Source organism: Ambystoma mexicanum, chromosome 11, assembly GCF_040938575.1.
Source record: "Ambystoma mexicanum isolate Mex_15411 chromosome 11, UKY_AmexF1_1, whole genome shotgun sequence".
NCBI lineage: Eukaryota > Metazoa > Chordata > Amphibia > Caudata > Ambystomatidae > Ambystoma > Ambystoma mexicanum.
Genome location: NC_090934.1, coordinates 1,092,278,448 through 1,092,298,942, shown reverse-complemented (window position 1 = coordinate 1,092,298,942; position 20,495 = coordinate 1,092,278,448). Strand labels below are relative to the sequence as shown.

The window sequence follows — 20,495 nt, the reverse complement described above, 5'->3', positions numbered from 1 at the left end:
CACAAGATGAGGAGTACGTGGGAGGAACATCCAGTCGAAAGAACGTTACAGTTGGTAAGTAACTTGTTCTTCTATTCTAGACCCTTTTGTTACAATTCACAAATATAATGTAGTTCTGCGCAATCACCCAAGGTTTGCGCCTAAATTCATTTCAAAATTCTGTGTGAACCAGTCTGTAGAACTGTCTACCTTATTCCAGAACCCTACCAACAGCAGAAAATAGCCTACACACACTAGATGTGTCCAGGGCAGTCATGTACTATCTTGAAAGAACTAAACCACTAAGGAAACCAGCTTTTAGTTTGTGTCTGCTGTTAGAGAAGGGGACCCTGTCTCTAAATCGGCTATCACTAAATGGATTGTCAACTGCATCACACTATGCTACAAACTTGCCAAGAGAGAACTGCCCTTCAAGCCTAGAGTAGCCTCTGCGCAAGGCACTGGGGCTTCAATAGCATTCATTGCAAATGTTCCTCTCGTTCATTTGCAAAGCGGTGACCTGGAGTTTTGTACACACCTTTACAAAACACTATTGCCTAGACACTCACTCTAGGTCTGAGTCTCAGGTGAGACAAGCAGTACGAAGACATCTTTTCACTACTGTTCCTTCTCGCATCCAACCTCCAACTCCGGGTACTGCTCGCTAGTCTATGCATAGCATGTGATTCTAAGGAGATTAACGAGCATCAGAAATGCTTTACTTACCGTAATAGCATTTCTGATGTTTGTATCTGCTTAGATTCACAGGTGCCCACCTTTCCTCCCAACTCGGATGGAGGGAACATAGACCTCTTACTACTTCTTTCTGCACTCGCTCACGATAGTCATAAGGTGCCCTCACTGTAGAAAATATGCAATCGGAGGGACCTTGACGCGTGAGGATTTCTGGGTATACTACACGTCACGTTGGGTATAGTGTTACAGACACACTTATGCAGACGTCCCCTTTTGATCCTCGAAAGACGAGATGCAATACTCTGCGGTTGCCACTAGATGTCAGACTATATGCACAGCATGTTAATCTAAGCAGATAGAATCATCAGAAATGCTTTTAGGTTAAGTAATGCATGTTTTATATATAATGTGATAGTTCTTATTTACCCAAGATTTGTCTTGGCCTACTTATATTGAAATAATTTATTATTACAATACATAATGATTCAGTGTTTGTTTGGACCATATGTATGCTACAATTCTTTGTACCAAGCTAGAGCCCTCTATCCCTCCTAAGAGAAGCCTGGCTGCTCTGTCCATGCTACCTCATTCTCAGGCGATACAGCCTTATAAGAAGAGTGGAGCTTATGTACTGCCTCAGATGTATGGTTTCATGACACCCTTAGCTGAACCTTAGAAAAACTATCTTAACAACATATACTCAATGTGGCTGTGCCACGTTTTTTCACCCTGTCCTCTTGTCTTTTGACCTTTTTCCTGTCTTCAGGCCAGAATGTCATATATGGTCAGCCAGCTCTTCCTCTGACAAAAAGTGGCGGTGGTTGGACTTTGTTGTCCCAATCTACATTCCAGCCATGGGATCTGTTGCTGGACAGATTTGGGGCAAAAGGATGTCCTTGATTGAACAGCCCTTGCCAGTTGGAAAGGTATGGATCCTTACCATTGGTGGTCTGTGGCCAACCCAAGCTAGAGTTTGGGATCCAAGGAGTCCTTCAGCAATTCAGATAGTTTGGAGCCAAGACTCCTATGAAGAACAGCCTGCTGAAGACCCAAAGACTTGAGTTCAAGACAACTAGCATTGCCTCCAACCAAGTCTCGGCAAATCCCTGCCTCTTTGCTTCTATTTCAAGAAGACTATTGTGCTGGTGGGACCAACCAGTCCAGACTCCTGTGCAACGATAATGCCTTCAGGAGCCTTGGGAAGCATCCCAGAACCGTCCTGTGCATTGACCTACCTCATCCAGGGGATCTTTGGTGCATTGTTCCCGTTCAGAGTTTGGAAATCAGCAATTACTCTACTTGTGGCCCAAAATCTGCCCTCCAGTCAAGCAGTGGCTGCTCTCCAACATGACGAGGGGCCTTTGTGTAACAGTTAATCACCCTGAGTGTCTCCTGCTGTCCTCTGATCAAAGTGTTCATTGATGCTGCCCAGCTGTCATGTCCTGGGGTCTCTTGTCATCATGGGACCTGTGGTGGCCATTGTTCTATGGTGCCTGGGCTGTCCAGCTTCAACGCACCTGGGGCAGTCTTGCTGGAGTGTGGTACAGCTGTCCAGTTGGACCGAATCTGAATACTACACCTGCAACTGTACCTTAGACTAAAGTAAGAAGGCCCAGCCATTCTGAGGACTGAAGTTGTGGTCCCCCAGGGAATTCGAGTAAGCAAGGTAGAATACATATCTGTTTCCATGCTGTAGGAATTGTATTGGTGTAAAGTCCACTCCTTAACTCTCCCTTGCCTGGTCATGATCTGTGGAGGTTTGGTCATGGATTGACCTCCTTGCCCCAGACCCAAGGCACCCACAAGTCCCCACCCTGCATGCCCTTCTCTGGGTTCCTCCTAGTGTGGTGGGATTTGGAGAGTACCCCTAATCTACTTGACTTGCCTCATTTCTGTAACATTTACCTCCATGTTCACTTTGACATTTTCCTTCACTTATAAACACTTCTGCTTCCTGCAACAGGTACTTACCTGGGACTTTGCTTCTTCCTGGGGTGCTGGGGCTCCTTAACTAGCAGGTCAAGGACCTCTGAAGTGATGGGGCCCTTATATTTAGAAGGGAGGGTGTTACTGCTTTTAATGTATTTTATCTCACTTAACTGCCAAAAAGTTTTAAAGTGTGGGTGATCTCTAGCGAGATGATAAACAATGTATGTTTTCATGTGTATAGAGTTGCTTAAACTATAGTTTATCTTGCTGGCAAAGCACTCAGTGCCTGGGGAGCCCTCTCCTTGCTCATTTCTACCAAAATCCCATGGTTCTTACTTTTCTTCTGCCGATCCCTCATTGGGGCCCATTGTGCTCTGCCTGCCTCCAAGATGGCTGCACCTTTTTCCTTTGCCTAAGCTCCACTGTGATTGCACTGGTCTCCCCCTCCCATTGGTTGCCCAGGTCGCCATAGACCAATAGCAGCAACCGGGAGGCGGGAGCCAGCCCAGTGCACCAAGGCCCACACAAAGGATTCTGTCCGCTTCCCTGTCTGTTTCTCTGGCTGCTACATGGGAGTACTGCCACAGCCAAACCCTCCCTGAGGCTGCTACCCCTGGACTATTGCATGACTCATCACATTCTGCATGGGTCAATCCCTCCTTTCTGAGTTCCTTTGTACAACCTCCTCTGCTGGTACTCTTTCATCTCTCCTTGTTATGTTCTCAAAATGTAGTTGTGTGTGTACTCACCCTTACATTGTGACTCCCACTTGACCCCTTAACTACAAGGCCTTATGTATCTTAAGTCAAACTTGGGTGTATTTTGCATTTAATTTTTGACCATATATTGTAACTTGCTAGCCCAGTGACTGTTCTTTACCGCTGTGCTTGCTTACTCCTCCCTCTACCTCCTCTCGTCAAACTCATGGCTCTGTCTGTTTCTCCACTCTATTCCAACTGCTTCTCTATCAACTATCCATCACTTCTCACTAAGTTTGGAAAGAAGTTTAAAAAGGATATCTTGGCCTCCAACCCTGGTCTCCCTATTGCTGATAACTATCCCAGTGCCTCTTCCAGACAAACCCACACCGACATCCTCTTTGTTGTTCCATCGCTGAATCTATGGACCCCCGATCTCTGTGCTTTGTCCTGTCTCCTCCTCTCCCATAAATGGTGGCACGAGCTGGGAAGTCCTCATGACTTCTTTCGACTCCTAGAGTCATCCTCAACGTCTACGTAAATGGCACTGTCATGGTCCAAGGTCCCTAGGCCAATCTCCTCTTTGATAGGCGGTTTCCTCGCCTCATCAACTTCCTTTCTTTTCCGGCTGTCCCCTCCTCTCATTCCTTGGCTACCTTGCCCACTTTTCCCTCCTCTGCCCCTCTTCTGGTTACCTCCACAACTCCGCAGGGCGCACCTCTGATTTGAACCCCTCCCCGGAAGGTCTTCAAGGCTGGCAACCTTCTCCATCTTGCCACTCTGAACTCTCGCTCGGTCAAACACTCCTCTGACATCTGCCACCTCCTTGAAGAACTTGACCTTGATGTCCTTGCTCTTGCAGAGACATGGTTCACGGTCAGCTCTATCACGAGCTTTGACACTCTCCTCCATGATGGCTACAAGATCCTCTCCACAACCAGGTCCACTCGGCCCGGAGAGGGTGTAGTCTTGATCTTTCCAGAGTGGATTCCTACCACTATCATTCCCACTCAGATCTACTACTCTTTCAATGCCTCGTCTGCAGGCTCTCAATCTCTCCTAGCCACTCTTACTGTTGCCACTCTCTACCTGCCCCCTGGTCAGATCACCTCTTTTCTCTGAGTGGGTTGATCTCTCTTACTTTTTTCTGGCCTCAACCACTCAACTCCTCCTTGGTGACCTCAACATTCACCTTGATTCTCCCTGTCCCTCAACTTTGCTCTTTCGCGACCTCTGCAATTCCCTCTCCCTCTCTAGCCTCCCCTCTGGCCCAGCGCACTCTGCAGGGCCCACACTTGATGTCTTGACCTCCTCTAGCCTTACCTTCTCTATCTCTCTCTCCACTCCCCTCTCTTGGAGTGACCACTACCTCCTCCTCTTATCTCTCTCGCTCTCTCTTCCCCCCCAAGCCAAGCCTATCCCAACATTGCCACCTACCTTCCTGGATATCCGGCCCATGAAGCGTGTGTCAGTCAAGGCTTTTGCTGCCATTTACCTTCCCCCCCAGCCCCTCCACACCCTCAGGCTGACTCACACCCTGACACATCCCAGGTATGACTCCGACCTAGCTACACTTAAACGTAAGTGTAGGGCGGCTGAGAGAAAATGGAGGGATTCCTGTTCATCCTCTGACAAACTGGCCTGTCGCCTTCTCCAAAGGCAATACTGTCTCTCTGGCCGTACCAAGAAAAGAGTCCACATTCAAACCCGTGTCTCTGCGGCATCTAACAGCTCGGCCGAACTCTTTAAAATCTGCAAGGAGCTGGCCAACCCTGCTGCAGTCTCTACCCCTCCCCTGGTCTCTCAGGCTCTTTGCAATACCCTGGCCTCTCACTTTATCTCAAAAACCCAGGACATCTTGTTCTCCTCCACTCACTGCCCTCTCTGTCTGTACTGACTGACCCTCCTCCAGCCACCCCCCACTTCCTCCTTCTCTTCCTTTCCTCTTTACGCCCCTGATTAGGTCGCTAGACCAGTCAGATCTATGAAAGCCTCGTCAAAACGGGTTCATCCCTGTTCCTCTAAAACGATCAAGGACCACATTGATACCCTCGCTTCCGGCCCTTGCCGATTTCTGCAACCACTCCTTTGCCTCAGCATCCTTCCCCTCCCCTCTTAAGCACTCCCTTGTGCATCCTCTCCTCAAGAAACCCAAAGCTGATCCTTCTTGTCCGGCCAACTATCGCCCAATTTCCATTACCCTGTTCTTGGGGAAACTCCTTGAAAAGCTGGCCATCTCTCAGCTAATTCTTCATTCTGACTCTGTTGGCTGTCTCCATAACCATTAGTCTGGCTTTAGATTTAGCAGAAGCACGGAAACTGCTCTCCTGAACATCCGTGAAGATCTGCTTTCCAACCTTGACTCTAGCAGTCCCTCTGTCCTCATCCTACTCGATCTCTCCTCTGCCTTCGACACGGTCAACCATACCATCCTGCTCAACCGTCTCTGTGATGACCTGGGCATCACCGATCAGGCTCTGGCCTGGCTGACCTCTTTCCTCTCTGATCGACCCTCTCAGGTCCAACTTGGGTCCTTCCCATCATCTGTCTTCCTTTCCACCTGTGGTGTTCCCCAGGGGTCTAACCTCTCGCCATGGCTTTTCAACCAATACCTAGCAACTCTCGCCCACTGTAATGCCATTTTCTGCTCAAACATCCAGTGCTACGCGGATGACACAACTCATTTCCAGGCTGCCCTCGGCCACCTCCTCCACCTCTCTCATCACTGATTGCCTAACTGCCATTCAAGATTGGTTTGCCGCCAACGATCTTTGTTTGAATGCCAGCAAGACTGCGATCCTCCTCATCGACACACCATCACCTTCCTTTCCCCTCACCCTCTGACCGGCCAACCTTGGCCCTCCTCCTATCCCCACCTGTGTGGCCATGAACCTTGGTGTCACCTTTGATTCCACACTCTTTCTCCGCCCACATCGCTGACGTATCAAAAATGTCTAACTTCCTACTGCACCTCCTCAGAGGTACTCTTCCTTTCCTCTCATTCCCCCAGAAGTTCATTGTCTCCCAAGCTCTGGTTCTCTCTAAGTTGGTCTACTGCAACAGCTTCTTTCTTAATCTACCTACCTCTACTCTCCGCCCTTTGCAACTCATCCAGAACCGGACTGCAAGACTTGTCTTTGGCCTCAAGCCCTGGGATCGTATCTCTCAGCTCTGAAATCTCTCCATTGGCTCCCAGTGGATGCAAGGATTAAATTCAAAACCCTCTCCATTGTCCACAAGGCTTTCTGGGGCCAGGGTCCAACATACCTTCAGTTATCCCTCCACAAATACCTCCCTTCTCGAGCACATCGCTCCTCTACCTCGACTCCTTCAGGGTCAGTCGTTTCTCAAAGAAACGAGCTGGGGGTAGATCTGCCTTCGGCTGGAGCCTCCCTCTGGAACAGCCTCCCTGCCACTCTAAACTCCCCTGCTGATTCTACTCTCCTTCAGCACCATGCACCTGGCCACCCTCTTTCCTCCGGGCCCAGGTGCCCATACAGCCCCACCCTCTTTTTTTTTTTTTTCTTTTTTTTTTTTTTTGTTCTTCTTGCACTTATCAGACCTACCCAGCTTGCTGCCTTAAACCCAGCACTGCCACTTGTGGCTTCACTCCCTCTATGTGTTGCCTTTTTTATTTATTTTATTTATTTGTCTTTTTTTGCTCCTTGCTCCACACTCTCCTTTTTGTTCCCCCTTCCATGCACTTCTCCCTCTCCCCCTCTTCCATGCACTTGCGCGTTCTCAATGTCACTGGGCCTAGTAAGATCGTTGTTTTTGTTTCTCCTCTGTTCCCCTTCCCTTGCCGCGCTCTGAAACACTTGTGTATGAGCGCGATTGAAATAAAATATCAATAGTTACTTACCTTTTAAATGTAACTGTCTGCAGTGTTTAAAGGCATAATGTACTCCTGTTGTACTTTTGTCTAATTTGAGTGCTCTGTGTTGCTTATTGTACCATTACAATACCCTATATCGCCTGAAATCTTGCCTTACTGCTATAGTGTACTACCCTGATAGTTTGGCTAGACCCAAGTGTCAAGGTTTTCAGCCCTTCCTAGCAACCAGCACCCATATTCCGAAAGTGGTGCATTGTCGGACTAAAGAATGCGCCACCTTCAGAATGGGTGTTAATTACCGAAAATGTGGTTACCACTTTTTACGAGTTTTCAGTAATTAACACCCACTTAAGAATTGGGCCCTTAGAACTTGCAACTTATTAACAAACCATCAAATTCTGATATAAAACCTCCCACAAATGAATTCACCAAACCGATTCAAACAAAACTGCCGGGAATAATGTATTGTGAGCTATAGTTCTCAGTGGTAATGCGTGTTATAAAACTGTGTGTGTATGCAAATATGAAGGATGGGGCTTGGTGAAGTGTTACCACCCTGTAGCAATAAAATATTTACCGGAAATTTAAGTTTAAAGGTCCAGTCAATATCAGTGACTACATAATTGGAATCCTGAATTTGAAAGCAAAACAAAGATTAGAAGGTTCATGTGTTCATTTAATAACTAAGAAATGAAATCAGTCAAACACAAGATTCTTTCTTGTCCTGCCCAATCTGAAATGCATTTTCTGAGCATTAGACAAAGTGTTATAAAGAATAAACTGACAGAAATGTAGGGTTTGTGGGCTCCAAAAACAATACTTTGGTGTAATTTGCAGGCTGGTGGAGCCTTGTCGTTAGGGTTGCAGCCCACAAATCTACGTTTGTGCCAATTCAACCGTTATAATGTCTTGTTAATAAGTATTATGAGAATTTCTTGGATGCTCTCTGGCCTGTTGTCCAGAAATCCACCTACCCAGTTTTCTCTCCGGCTGCACAAGCGCAATGTGGTAAAGATCTGAAAAGAAGGGAAGAGAAAACAAAATGTTATGCCACGACCATTGAAGAGGCTTGAGAGCTGCAATAAAGTAGTCTGGGTAAATGGAAGAAAAATACAAAGGCCATTGAGAGATGAACAAACTCAAAATGAAGGTGTAAATTATCCACCCAGGACTTTATCCCAAGCTACCCTCTGTCTATATTTCCCAGTAGATTGTCTGCATACTGAGCACCATCTTGTTTACACTAGCTGTTCCCGGCGTAACATACGCTGTTCTAGCAGATTTTAAAGCAATTAATTCAATAGGATTGCACCTTGTTGCTTCAGCAAAATCGTCAACCTAAAGCTGTCCATACACTGCCTTGCCTCCTGCCTCGTTTGGCCTGAGCGGTGACACCAAATGGTAAATGAGGCTGTTTAGTCAACCAGTATAGACCATTTGCAGGCGGTGAATTGAAGTCGAGCCCATCGATGCGAACGCCATTATTTCCATGTTGATTATTCACATCGATGTGTTCAACGCATGTCCGCAATATTTTGCATTGCAGTACCCACAGTAGCAAGACATATTTCGTAGGTAATGCTCTACCAGGGTACAGCCATCATACAGGCTGACATGTGTTTTATTCTTGACTTGTTTACGCATTGTTTTTGTTGCTTGAAACCCGACATTTGTACCGAAACGTAACTCCCTTGTACGGAATCCACATGATACATTTAGCGATGCATGTATATGTCTGTGTGCATTAGATGTTCGTTTTCTGAATTGGTATTCTTTTGTTACCTTGACAGCAATGTGCTGGGTCCATCTGTGAAAAGTTCGGTTTGGAGGAATGTACTTGTGCCAGTTCAGATGGGAAGGATGATAAAGAACTATGCCATGTCTGCTGCATGGAGAAAAGTAAGAGACTATGCATTAACCTGCCGATTTCCTGAAATATTGCTTTCAATTCAATAGTTTCTGGTAGTAAAATATGGGATTTGACTGATGGGGAGGTGGTTGCAGTGTATTTTCGTGCAGGTGTTCAATCGGAGTAGAAACCTTTTAAAGGATGCGGGGGTCTTCATGTGTTGTGATACACGAAGGGCATAGGTAGCAGTATTAACTCTTAGTGATTTAGTTTTCTCTCATTCAACAAGTTTTGAAATCCTGTCTTGAGGCACAATAATATATACCTCAGACTGTATTTCAACAACATTCTGGCGTGGATGATGGGGAACCAGGGGAGCACATCGGTTCTGCACATCAGCTAGGTGTGATTCTATTCCAAGCCACACCCTTTCCAGCAAGCATAGCTGATCAGCATGTGGGTTTTCCAGACAGTTTTAGGGGCTAATAAACACACACTACCCCAAATCCCATACAACTAATAGTTCATCAGAGTTGAGGGGTATAATGGGTTGGAGATCAACCACTGCCTCCAAATTATTTGTAGTAATTGATTCACTGTGGTACAATGTCATCTGCTAAAGCTTTTTATATGTAGAGCTTTCAATCAGAAAACAAGTGTATGTAGGGGGACTTTATAGGCAGATTTTTTGTTATTGTACACTTCCAAGAGAAAATGCCTCAGTTGTTGGGGTTTGCTGTCTGCATCAAACGAAGTTTAAACCAGCGGTTCCCAAACCTTTCATGCATAGTCCTGCATTGAAGAAAAAGGTTGTGGTCCTTGGAGGTCCCAAATGCCAGAACTGCTTATATTTACTCTCAAACACAGTTACCGTCTACTAGTTTGAAAGAGCCTCGAAATCCCCCTCAAACACCCTGGACATCTTCTGCGCCCCCTGGGTGGGGAACAGGGGGAGTGCAGCCCCTACAGTTTGAATGCGACTGAGGTAGATTTACTGAATCTGGGCAAAGGCTAGTCTGTAGAATTCTTCTGAGACGCTATGTGCCCTGTAGTTCAGTGCTTATTGAGCACTAACAGTCAAAGATGTATGCTTTGCTATATAAAGGTTGGGCTAGTCAACAAGCTGCCTGTGTGCTCCTAGATGAGGCTGACTTGGCAGCCAGTCTGTGTAGCACTATTGACTGTATTCGCTTGGACCTGTCTTTGAGGCTGGTGGTGTAACAAATTATCGTTGCGCTCCCTTTTCTAGTAGTCCTTTCAAGCTCATGCCAATGCATCACAGTTATTTTAAGCTCAACACTTTTTCACTTTTTTCCGCATACCTAGTTTGAAGTTATAAGGTAAGTGGGTTTTGTAACCCTTCAGAAAAGATTGTGCTACTATATTTTAGATGACCTCCAAACTAGGACTGCTTTGTGCACGGCACATTCGGCAGTCTAATAAGATGGTTTAATGCCCATAAAGGTTTTCATCTAGATATGCATTGGAACTCTTTTACTGTTATATATTGAATGCTGAAGTGTGCACCATACATATGTTAGGCATGCATTCTGGTAAAAAAGCAAGTTACAAGACATGCTCATTGACATGGCCCTGGGGTACCTCAACCTTGTAAAGCATTACATTCCAAGAGGACTTGCTTTCATTGCGTTATCCTTGGTTTTAAAAAGTTTTTCTTTGGACATAGATGATGCTTATTTTTACACCTTAATCCTGGAAAGTACCATGGTTTTCCAGAATCAGAATAAGGTTTGTATGTAGTTTGTGCCGCTTTAAGGTTCTGCTATAAATTGGCCCACAACTGTCTGGCCATGGTAGCTATGCACCAGAAAGCACTGAATATTAGTTTATGCTGACACCAGGGTGGCATTTTGGTTGGCAAAGACTTCAATTTTAGGAATAAAAAAATCTCACTATCTCCATCTGCTAAGAGGGGGTTTCTTCCATCAAACTAATACTAAAGGATCTGTCAGAATGTCTGTCGGAATCAAACTCCACTGTCCTGTCATAACCTACTTCTCCAGCATGGCATCTGGCATGCATTCACATGCTCACGAATATTCCCTGTCGTCAGGCTGGTGTTAGGCAATATTGTATGTAGTAACCCTGTGGGAGACGGTTACATGCCTTTCCATCCACATTTTTCTATCAAGGATTTGTTCCATCAAATATTTTTTTATGGAAAGATGTTTCATCGAATTGCCATACATAGTGTTTATGCATCGAAACCTTTTCATCGGCTAAGGTTTCGTTGTACAAACACTTTACATTTGAAACATAATGTTACATGGAGCTATCCAGGACTGAAGTTGAATACAAAAAGTACCAATCCAATCCAGCTCTTGACTGCTCCCTCTAACTTGTGTATTGTCAGCGAGTGCACTTGACACTTTAATTTTTTAATGGGGAGATTCCCCATAAAAGTCCAGTCACCAATACTACATAAGTCAGAGAGAGCTGTCCAGTGCTGAAATCGCTTCAATACAGTTGCAATGTATTTCAGCACTGGGCAGCTCTCTCTAATATGTGTGGTGTTTATTTTTTTAATTGGGGGTTCCCCCAGACCCACATTTTATTTATTGAAATGATTTACTATAGAAATTCAATGAAAAACAATTCAATGAATATTCATTTCGATGGAAAGGTATTTCAATCAATACATTTAGATGGAAAAGGAGTCTCTGGATGTTTTTTCGATGGAAAGACTATACTGTGGGAGCCTTGTCTTCTTGACCATAGAAAACCCAACCTTTGGTATAGGTCTGTACTACACGAGATGGCAGCCAGACTTATCTCACAAGGGTTCAACGTGAGCTGTTGAGGTGCAACATAGAGATTAACAGTAACAGGTATTCAAATAACACTTATACTCAAGGTTTCTTATTAGAATCATTATTAATTTAAGTTTTAAAGTAAGCCATCTTTAGAAAGGGCAATATGCAACAGTAAAATACACTTCAGAAATGCACTCCTTCAGTTAAGTAGATACACTTTTGGGATGTGTAAGGGATATTCAATCAACACTACAGCTAAGTCAATGCCTAGTCTGGGATGCTGAGGAAAACCCTTATTGATGTATTTGTATATCCAGTTCAGTACTCTGGATGACAACCCTTGTATATCACCCCCCTCTTAGAATCCCCCTCACCCCACTGAGCCAAGAAGTAGGTTTGTTTTGCAAATTAAAAGGTTTATTTGAAAATTTAAACTATATATATATATATATATATATTTCTGAGGCTTGTGGAATCTGCTTAGATCACATGCTGTGCATAGGCCGACATCTAGTGGAAGCTGCGGAGTATTACAGTTTGTTTTTCGAAAGTCGAAAATGGGCGTCGACACAGGCGTGCCAGTAATACTATCCCTAGTGTGACGTCCACTGTACCCAAGATCCCTCACGCGTGTAGGATCCTCAGATTGTTTTTTTCCGCCATACTGGTCGGAAGCATCTTGCGGAGTTCCCTGGCCTTAGCCATACTTTTGCTGTTATTATAATTTTAATTCTTATTCATTCCCTTCCCCACCCCAACGTCGACCCTCAACCTCGACGACGGCTGGAGAAGTCATCGACCGTCGACTGCTGCACGACGGATCTGGGCCTCGGTAGGCCGCTGGCCTCGGCCCGGGCCTAGTAGGCCGCTGGCCTCGGCCCTTACAAGTAGGGAGAGTGGGGGGTGGTACATACTCTTCACTCTTGATATATAGTTACATTTATATATATTCCTACACTTAGCAGCCCGCTGCCTTAAGGTGCGTATGGAGGGTACCCCTTTTCAATTCTGCCCCAAGTGCAATCGCAAATACCCTTGGGTCGACAGGCACGCCACGTGCAATCTCTGCTTGCCGAGGGATCACCCCGAAGCGAACTGCAGAGCGTGTAGTAGGTTTAAACCTAAGACACTTAAGGACCGTTCGACAAAGCGTTGGGCCCACCACGCCAGGCAGGAGGCCATGGCAGCGGAGGGCGCCTTCAGCGATGGCAGCGACGCCGTACTTTCGGACGGCGAGGGCATTACGGCGTCGAAAGACAGCCGACGAGCGCAGGTCCCCGACCTCGGAAGGTCGTCCGGCAGGGCGGCTATGGGGAAGACCCCCGGCGACGCAAGCGCTACACACCTAACACACACTAAACACACTAAGACCAACCGGACCTCGACGACGTCGACTTCCCGGAAAGAGGCACAAAAAGAACGGTCCGACTCGGTGTCCTCTGGGCGCTCTCGATCGAGATCGCCTCACGACGCAAGGCAATCATCCACTCTTGCCAAGAGTGCCTCGCTACACACACTAACGGAAGTTCGATCGTCGGGAGACGAAGACGACTTCCACCCCCAGGCCGCGCTCCAAGATACCGAGACCGCGGTTAACACCAGTGAGGCCCCACGCCCGAAGCACACAGATACCTTTCCAGACCCTCGACGCCAGGCGTCGAAAGTCGCTGGGGCCCCCAAGGGACAGGGAAAACATTTTTCCACGCACGGAGAAGGGGGGAAACAGCGGAAAGCACAGCCTTCCACCCCTGTAAAGCCTAAGCAGACAAGCAAACACAAGTCTACCCTTGAAAATAAATCACCTGCTAAATTAATACCCTGTTCCAGGGAATGGTCCAGTGAAGACATAGACAGGGTTATGTCCAGGATGTCTTCCTTGGCTGATTTTTATGATAAGAACCCAGAACACTTTCTTTCATATAACCCTCAAGGGGCCACACCCTCAGGCTCCTCCGATCCTATCCCGCTAAGTAAAAAGCCCCGGGTCGAAAGACCTGAACCCTTCGAGGTTCAGCCTTACTCCACTCCATATTCTACTCCACTCCCCAGTTATCAGGGACAAGTTTTCTATATCTCACTTCTATAAATAAATTGATAATGGATATTACACTTGTGAATATGAGCAGTAATCAGCAAGAGGTAACTTATGAATAGGAACAGAAGAATAAGGTGGGAAAGAATGCTTTATATGGTTCAAGGAAACGCCATGATGAATGAAATGCAGTACAGAAAATACTTGATATGATTTTAGCAAAAGATAAGATAATCACTTTTTCTCTTGCAATTCACCCCCCTCCCCTATGCAATGTACGAAATGGAAGGATATGGAAAGAGGAGCACACAGTTCACAGGAATGCAATCAAATACAATACGAAATTCAGTTCCCCCCAGCAAGCTTAGAGGAAACGGGTAGGAGTTTGAAACACAGGCCCAAAATGCTTTTTAAATGTGATGGCAATGGATGGGAAAATGTGCCAACTGATTTTAATTCCCTCTAGAGATTCAGGGTGAGTGGGAGATGCGTGTTGGTATTAGTTCGGGCTCACTTTAGCAATGCTCTGAGTTATTACCAGGTTGCAAACAGATTTTAACAAAAGAAAGAATGGAGCTGCTATTTTGACAAGTGGAGAAATTTAGCCAAAATCGCAAATCGCGGTAAATTTCCTGAGTGTGTAAATCGTGATTGTTGGAAAGCCCAGAACCACAGCTTTAAAATGAAAGTTAAACCACGTTCCTAGCCCAAACGGTTCCAGAGATGCCGATGATTTAATAAAGGTAGATTTTCGGATTTAAAGTAAAACTCAAAATGACAGGTGACAGCTTGCAGCTGCAGAATTGACAGGTGACAGTTGTGCAGCTTTAAAAATGACAGATGACACGGTTTCTAGGAGGCTGTTCTACTTAGGTTAAAATAGTTTGGATTATATTATTTTAACTAATTGATTGGTTCTGCTCAGTTCTGCTAGGTACTCACAATATCAATTTGAAATAGGCCTCATCACGGTCTGGTCAGGTTGGACGGGACTTCCGGCGGGTGGTTCTGAAGTCCCGGCTATCTGGGTCAGCTCTGCTCTCTGGGTCTGTCGAGCACCGGATCTGCTCACAACGGTCTGGTTTGTGGTTCTCTCGGGTTCCGGATACAGCACTGCTTTCTGGATACTGCTACAGGTTCTTGCAAAAATTCTTGGCAAAAATTCAAACAGCTCGCCCAGCTGTTGAATAGTTTGGTTGGTTTTGAGGCCTGCTGAAGAGGATTCAGCTGGTGGATTCAGGCCTCTCTGCTACAAATTCTGGAGTTAATTTCTGCTACAGGTTCTGGAGATTGATGGATTTGAAGTCTGGATCTCTGGATGTGAAGTCGTCAGTCAGCATGCTCCGCAGCAAATGGAATTGAATGTCTCTACCTGTCCCAGCAGTCTCTTTTTATGTGTTTTGAAAATGGGTGTGTGCCTGGGCCTAGCTAAGCCTGCCCCTCTCTACTTGTCATTGGCCCAATTCTCCCCTCTCCCATGATTGGGGGAAGGAAATGGATTGTCGTCATGATGAGGTCTGTTTATGGGTCAGAGGATCCTCCCCTGGTCAATTTGCACACAAATCTATTTCTGATCCAAATACATATTTATCTATGTACCATTTTTCTCATATTATAGGTCCAGTTAACATATTTTCTGTAGCACCAAAACATCCGATCCCTGTCTTTGTACGATGTCGTGTCCACTGGTGACAGAATTCTCCCCTTTTCATCCAGATAACCTCTAAACCTTTCCAGATTTTACACAAATGTGCACCAGGGATATGGGTTACAGATGATAAAGTGTCAGATTTTTAACATGCATACATTTGGAGTAACAACCTTTTTTCCGCTACTATCCCCAGGAACATACCACAGGATCCTAACACCTCCTTAAAATGTGCACCGAAAAATCACAAGAATAATGGTATTATTTATATAATTTTGACCAGTCCGCACTATTTAAAATGATGCCCTGGTCAAAAAGGGGTGTGGCTTCCCACATCACATGGTGGAATAACTGGTTTATCCACTTCCCCCAAGCTCAGCTGCTAGCAGAGGCACTGCCCCTCCCAGTTTCCCCAAGAGGAAGCCACTTTACGGCCCCCCAATATAACATTTGCCTGAGCCCAGGACAGTGCTTTGTTCAACCTCCTGCAGTCTGCAGGTCCCCTCCCTTAATTCAATCAGGGAGGTGTAAGCCCTTTTTGGCAGGGTCAGCAGGATGCAGCCAGGCCTGGGAAGAGTGGCTGAGCAGGTTTCTCCTGTCGGGGGTAGTTGTCAGGCAGAATTCAGCTAAATGTCACTTTAGTTCCCAATTTGAATCAAACTTAAAATTTTTACATATACATTAAATAATTAGTTCCTTCAAGTCATTTCAGAATATAGTTTTACATTGTATCCACCTCTTAGCAAGTCTTTCCTTAGCCTGGTTTTGTTTCATTTCTTCAGTTTTACACAAAAGTCTGGTGGTTTTAAAACGCCGGCTTTCTGATAGTGGTGAGTACCGGTATTACAACCATTTTTGGGATTAAGAAAATGAATTCCCCACAGTTCTGAGTTGCTTTTTGGCAATCAGCATTGCCATTCCCAATGGTTTCAGGCTACTTTGTGTAGCCCAATGGTGGTTTTAGGCAGTGCCTTCCTGTGCTCACAACGTAGGCAAAAATGGGTGGCAGCCTATTCTTCATGTTTTCCCTGTGCACTCATGGGAAACATCATGATGGCCAGAACTCCCCAGCCAGTACTGCACAGTTTTATGGTAGGGCTTGGATGCATGGGTAAAAACATCCCACAGATGTCACACACCCACTTCTACACCCTGAGGTGACTTCAATTGTTAGGACACTGTGGACATTGATATGTCACTTTAACATTTAAATGCAATACTGAGATTATGGAAAAAAGAAAAGGTTAGGTAAGGAAACAAAGGTTAACAAGTTCTCTGAACAGGTAAGTATGTTACAATCCCTCAGTGAGGTATTGGTTAACCCTTTCCCATCTATAAAAGTAACTTGTGTATAACTTGAGGGACAGATAAACACAAAGTCAGAGGGCAAGGAGAGTCTTCAGGGAGCCAGGACAACCAATGTCAATCGAACAAAGTCTAGGTTAGCTGCGGCACTTCTTGAAGATAGCACAAAAGTCTTGCACAATGTTGGAGAGTTTGTAGAAAAGAATCACTGTTGGGCCACAAGCTGGGAGGTTTGTGAAAAGCAAACATGCAAGCAACTCTGCAAAGGGCAGCAAATGAGTCTCCAGTGAGAGCAAGCAAGCAACACACAAGAGGTAAGTACCCCTAGTTAGACAAAACCTTAGTTCTGAAGAAAAAGGATCCAGCTGGCTTCTGTTCCTGTTGCAGTCCTGCAGATCCTGTGTTCCTGGGCCTCAGTCAAGAGGGAGGACGGCTGGGGACTTCTGCACTGCGGTTTGAAGGTCTGTGGCAGCAATGGGCTTACTTCAGATCAGCGGCACTTTGCGGTTTCAGCTACCGGTAAATAGCACCACCCCGGTTCTTGGACACCTTGTGTGCTCCTCTTGCTTCTGGGGTCCAGCACTCTGTTGAGGTGGCTCTGGCTTGGCTCATCCTGCTTCGGTAGTGTCCTCAGGATCTTCCTGGAGCTCGGGGCCGGCTTAAAGATGATACACTAGTTCCTGGTTTACCTCTCCCCTAACACTCGGTTCCAGCAGCAGCGAAGAAGTACAGCCAGCAGGGAGAGGAGTTCCAGTCATGTTTGTCTTGGGGTCAATTGGTCCCACCAACCCAAGGGGAGAAGTCATCTGTTCCGGGCTTCTCTAGTCAATAGGAAAATTGGAGTTTCAGCACTGCAGCAGGGCTTCACCGGGCAAACCAATGGTCCGGGAGGGTGCCGCAAGCTTCTCTTCCAGTTTCTTCTTGTTTCCTTCGTCCAGTGGTCGAATCTGCCTTTCTTGCAAAAGACCTCGCCTTTTATGCAGATTTCTCCCATTCATTTGCAGCCTAGCTGGCACTCGCAGCGTGTTGACAGCCAGCCAATCACCTTTGGGTGCATTCCTGTAACGAACAAGACTAAGCACAGGGAGTTTCAGGAACGTCCCTCGCTTCCTGCCCTGCCAGACACGCTGGAGCTAGAGGCAGGCTTCGCCTGTGAATCCCGCCAAAAACAAAACTAATAAAGGGACCAAACCTGGTGTGGCGTGCAGAGTAAAACCCAAGAAGGACCTCACAAACAAGAAATGGTGAAAAAAGACTGGGACATTTTTGACAAAATGGGCACCCATGGGTGCAATACTGCAGCTGAGGATTCAGCCTTTGGTAAAAATGCACAACGGTAGGAAAATTAAACTGCTGCTACCAACCATTAATTCTAGTGAGGGTAACATAACAAAGTTACATGATAAGGTAGACAAAGGGGATACGAAGTATCCCCCCAGAACTCCACATAAGATGGTGTCTGTTGGGTCTACAAAGAGAAAAGGGCAAGTATAGTCAATTTCACTTTGCTACTCTTGGAAGCAGTTGATCCAAGAGAAGGTATTTAGACCCTAACAGAAATCCAAAGGACTTCTCTGTGACACTGCACTGAAGGTGCTGTGTGTCACAATACAAAAGGATGATGCATATGGAGTTTGTCAGACTCAAAACTAAAAGAGAAACCAATTCCAAATCAGATATAAATACTTGCGAGTGTGAAAAAGGTCTCTCACGCTTCAGTTTTGGTAGTGTTTGAGTTTTACTTCCAGCTATTTGTATATTTTTTTGTGCTTTTGATGGAAAGTGTGCACTTCATCTGCCAACAGCGGGGACCAGTTGTCAGTGAGTTTCCGCGCCCCTCAAGGGGGAAGAAGATTCTACAAGGCCTTGGGCCTAATTCGTGCCCTCTGAACATGACTGAGAAGGAGGGAAGGTCCCTCTTCAGGCCCTGCACCAAATTTGGGCTACGGAACCTGTTTGTGGAGGACAAGCACCTGCAATGCCTATGCTACCTTCACCCGGACCACAAGGAGGTAGAGTGCGAGATATGCCTTGGTTTTTCCAAGAAGACAACGAAGGACAGGCATAGTAGGCTGGTGGCATGGCTTAACACCAAGGCCTCTGGCCCATGCTCCGAGCAGGGTGTCATGTCTCACCCAGGACCGGCCGGTTCGAGGAGCAGTCTTCCGAGTCCTTTGATGGCGCCTCATCCGTGGGGGCCCAAGATTAGGCCAAGAGTCATAAGTCTAAGCCCACCGGGTTCACCGTGCAATCTGGTCCCAAAGTAGATGGTGCACGATCAAACTCGCCTTTCATGTCCATTGCCAGCCAGCTGTCAGATGGTGCACGATCAAACTCGCCTTTCGTCTCCATTGCCAGCCAGCTGTCAAGGGTTTTGACCCATGTTGAATTATTAGGCGACAACAAAAACTGAATCAATAGACTGGGTAGATGTGGGCATGAGCTGTCGCCGCCCATCATTCTATCCCAGAACCATGAGAACCGCGCAGTTTTGTGCACACCAAAATGGTTGCCTAAACTGCCACCCACCAGTGCAAGCATGATGGACCGGAAGCGCCAGGGGTGAAAGGTGGTGCCAAAGGAAAAATAGCAGTGCCTGTTAGATCGAAAGCGCCTTGAAATCACCTCTGTTTCTCTGAAGTGCAAGCTCAAAAGGTCCATTTCAAACATTGCAAGATAGCTAATACAGGAGACCCTTTGTTCAAAATCCGTTTTTAATTGATGTCAAAAAGTTGCTAAAATGATGGGCACAAGACCACTCTAAAGATTCAACCTTCTTTTGGGGGTTTCCACATCACCACTCTACTGTAAGGATGCCCTTCAAAACAATGGCAGCAAGGATTAGAGCTGTCAAGCAAAATCCTCCTGTCAAATTCAAGACAACTCCTAGAAAAATGGAGGCAGGCTGATTCAATTAACAGTTCAAAGGGCCTCTGTCCATGGGAAGCATTCACACCAGCCCTTACCAGCAACAGCCCATGAGATCACATGGACATGCTAACCAAATGCAGAGTGGCCCCCTGGCCTGCTGACCTCAGCCGACACAAAAGACTCTTTCCATTGAATAGGATATACTGATCTGGGTGTTGAGTGTAAACAGAGCTCTGCCTGGTAGGAGACATGTGATCCCTGACTCTCCCAGTTCCTAGGGGCGGGCCAGACTGGAGTGTGAATTCATATTTCAGCAAATGTATGTTTGATTAAATTGCTTATAAAATCTTGTATTAAGCTCACAGAAATGTGCAATTTGGGGGTCCACAAAATGGAAAAGGCCCTCACGATTTGAGACCAAACTCCAATTTGTGCAGTGTTCTAGGACCAAACCCCGCTATTTGATAAGTTGAGAGGGTTGGGCATGCAGAATGAGCCGATCCATCCACTTTCTAAACACCTAAAAGGAGACTGTGCAGGACAGGTAGGGACACTCAATTTCCATGTCCTTGCGGAGCACGCTGACAGACGACTTCACATCCAGAGATCCGGACTGACTCCAGCAAGACAGAGACTAGAATTTAGAACCCTGACTGCAGAACTTAAAGCAAAGGCCTATCCCACAAGCTGAGTTCTCTTCAGCAGGCCTCAAAACCTAACCAAACTATTCAGAGCCGGGCGAGCTGTTTGAATTCTTTGCCAAGAACCTTTTGCCAGAACCGGTTGCAGACCCAGCAAGCAGTGCTGTATCCAGAGAAACCAGAGGTCCAGAGATCCATGCAGTGCCGAGTGCCAGACAAGCAGAGCTGACCCAGATCG

General features: G+C 46.1%; 1 protein-coding gene across 1 annotated transcript in view; it reads left to right on the top strand.

Annotated features, from left to right (window-relative positions):
• ADAM10 (ADAM metallopeptidase domain 10) overlaps positions 1-20,495 on the top strand; it is a 1,301,929-nt gene that overhangs the window by 1,197,248 nt on the left and 84,186 nt on the right. The window contains exon 13 of the mRNA XM_069624354.1: positions 8,928-9,036. Within this exon, the coding sequence (XP_069480455.1) occupies positions 8,928-9,036 (109 nt within the window). The remainder of the gene's footprint in view (positions 1-8,927; positions 9,037-20,495) is intronic.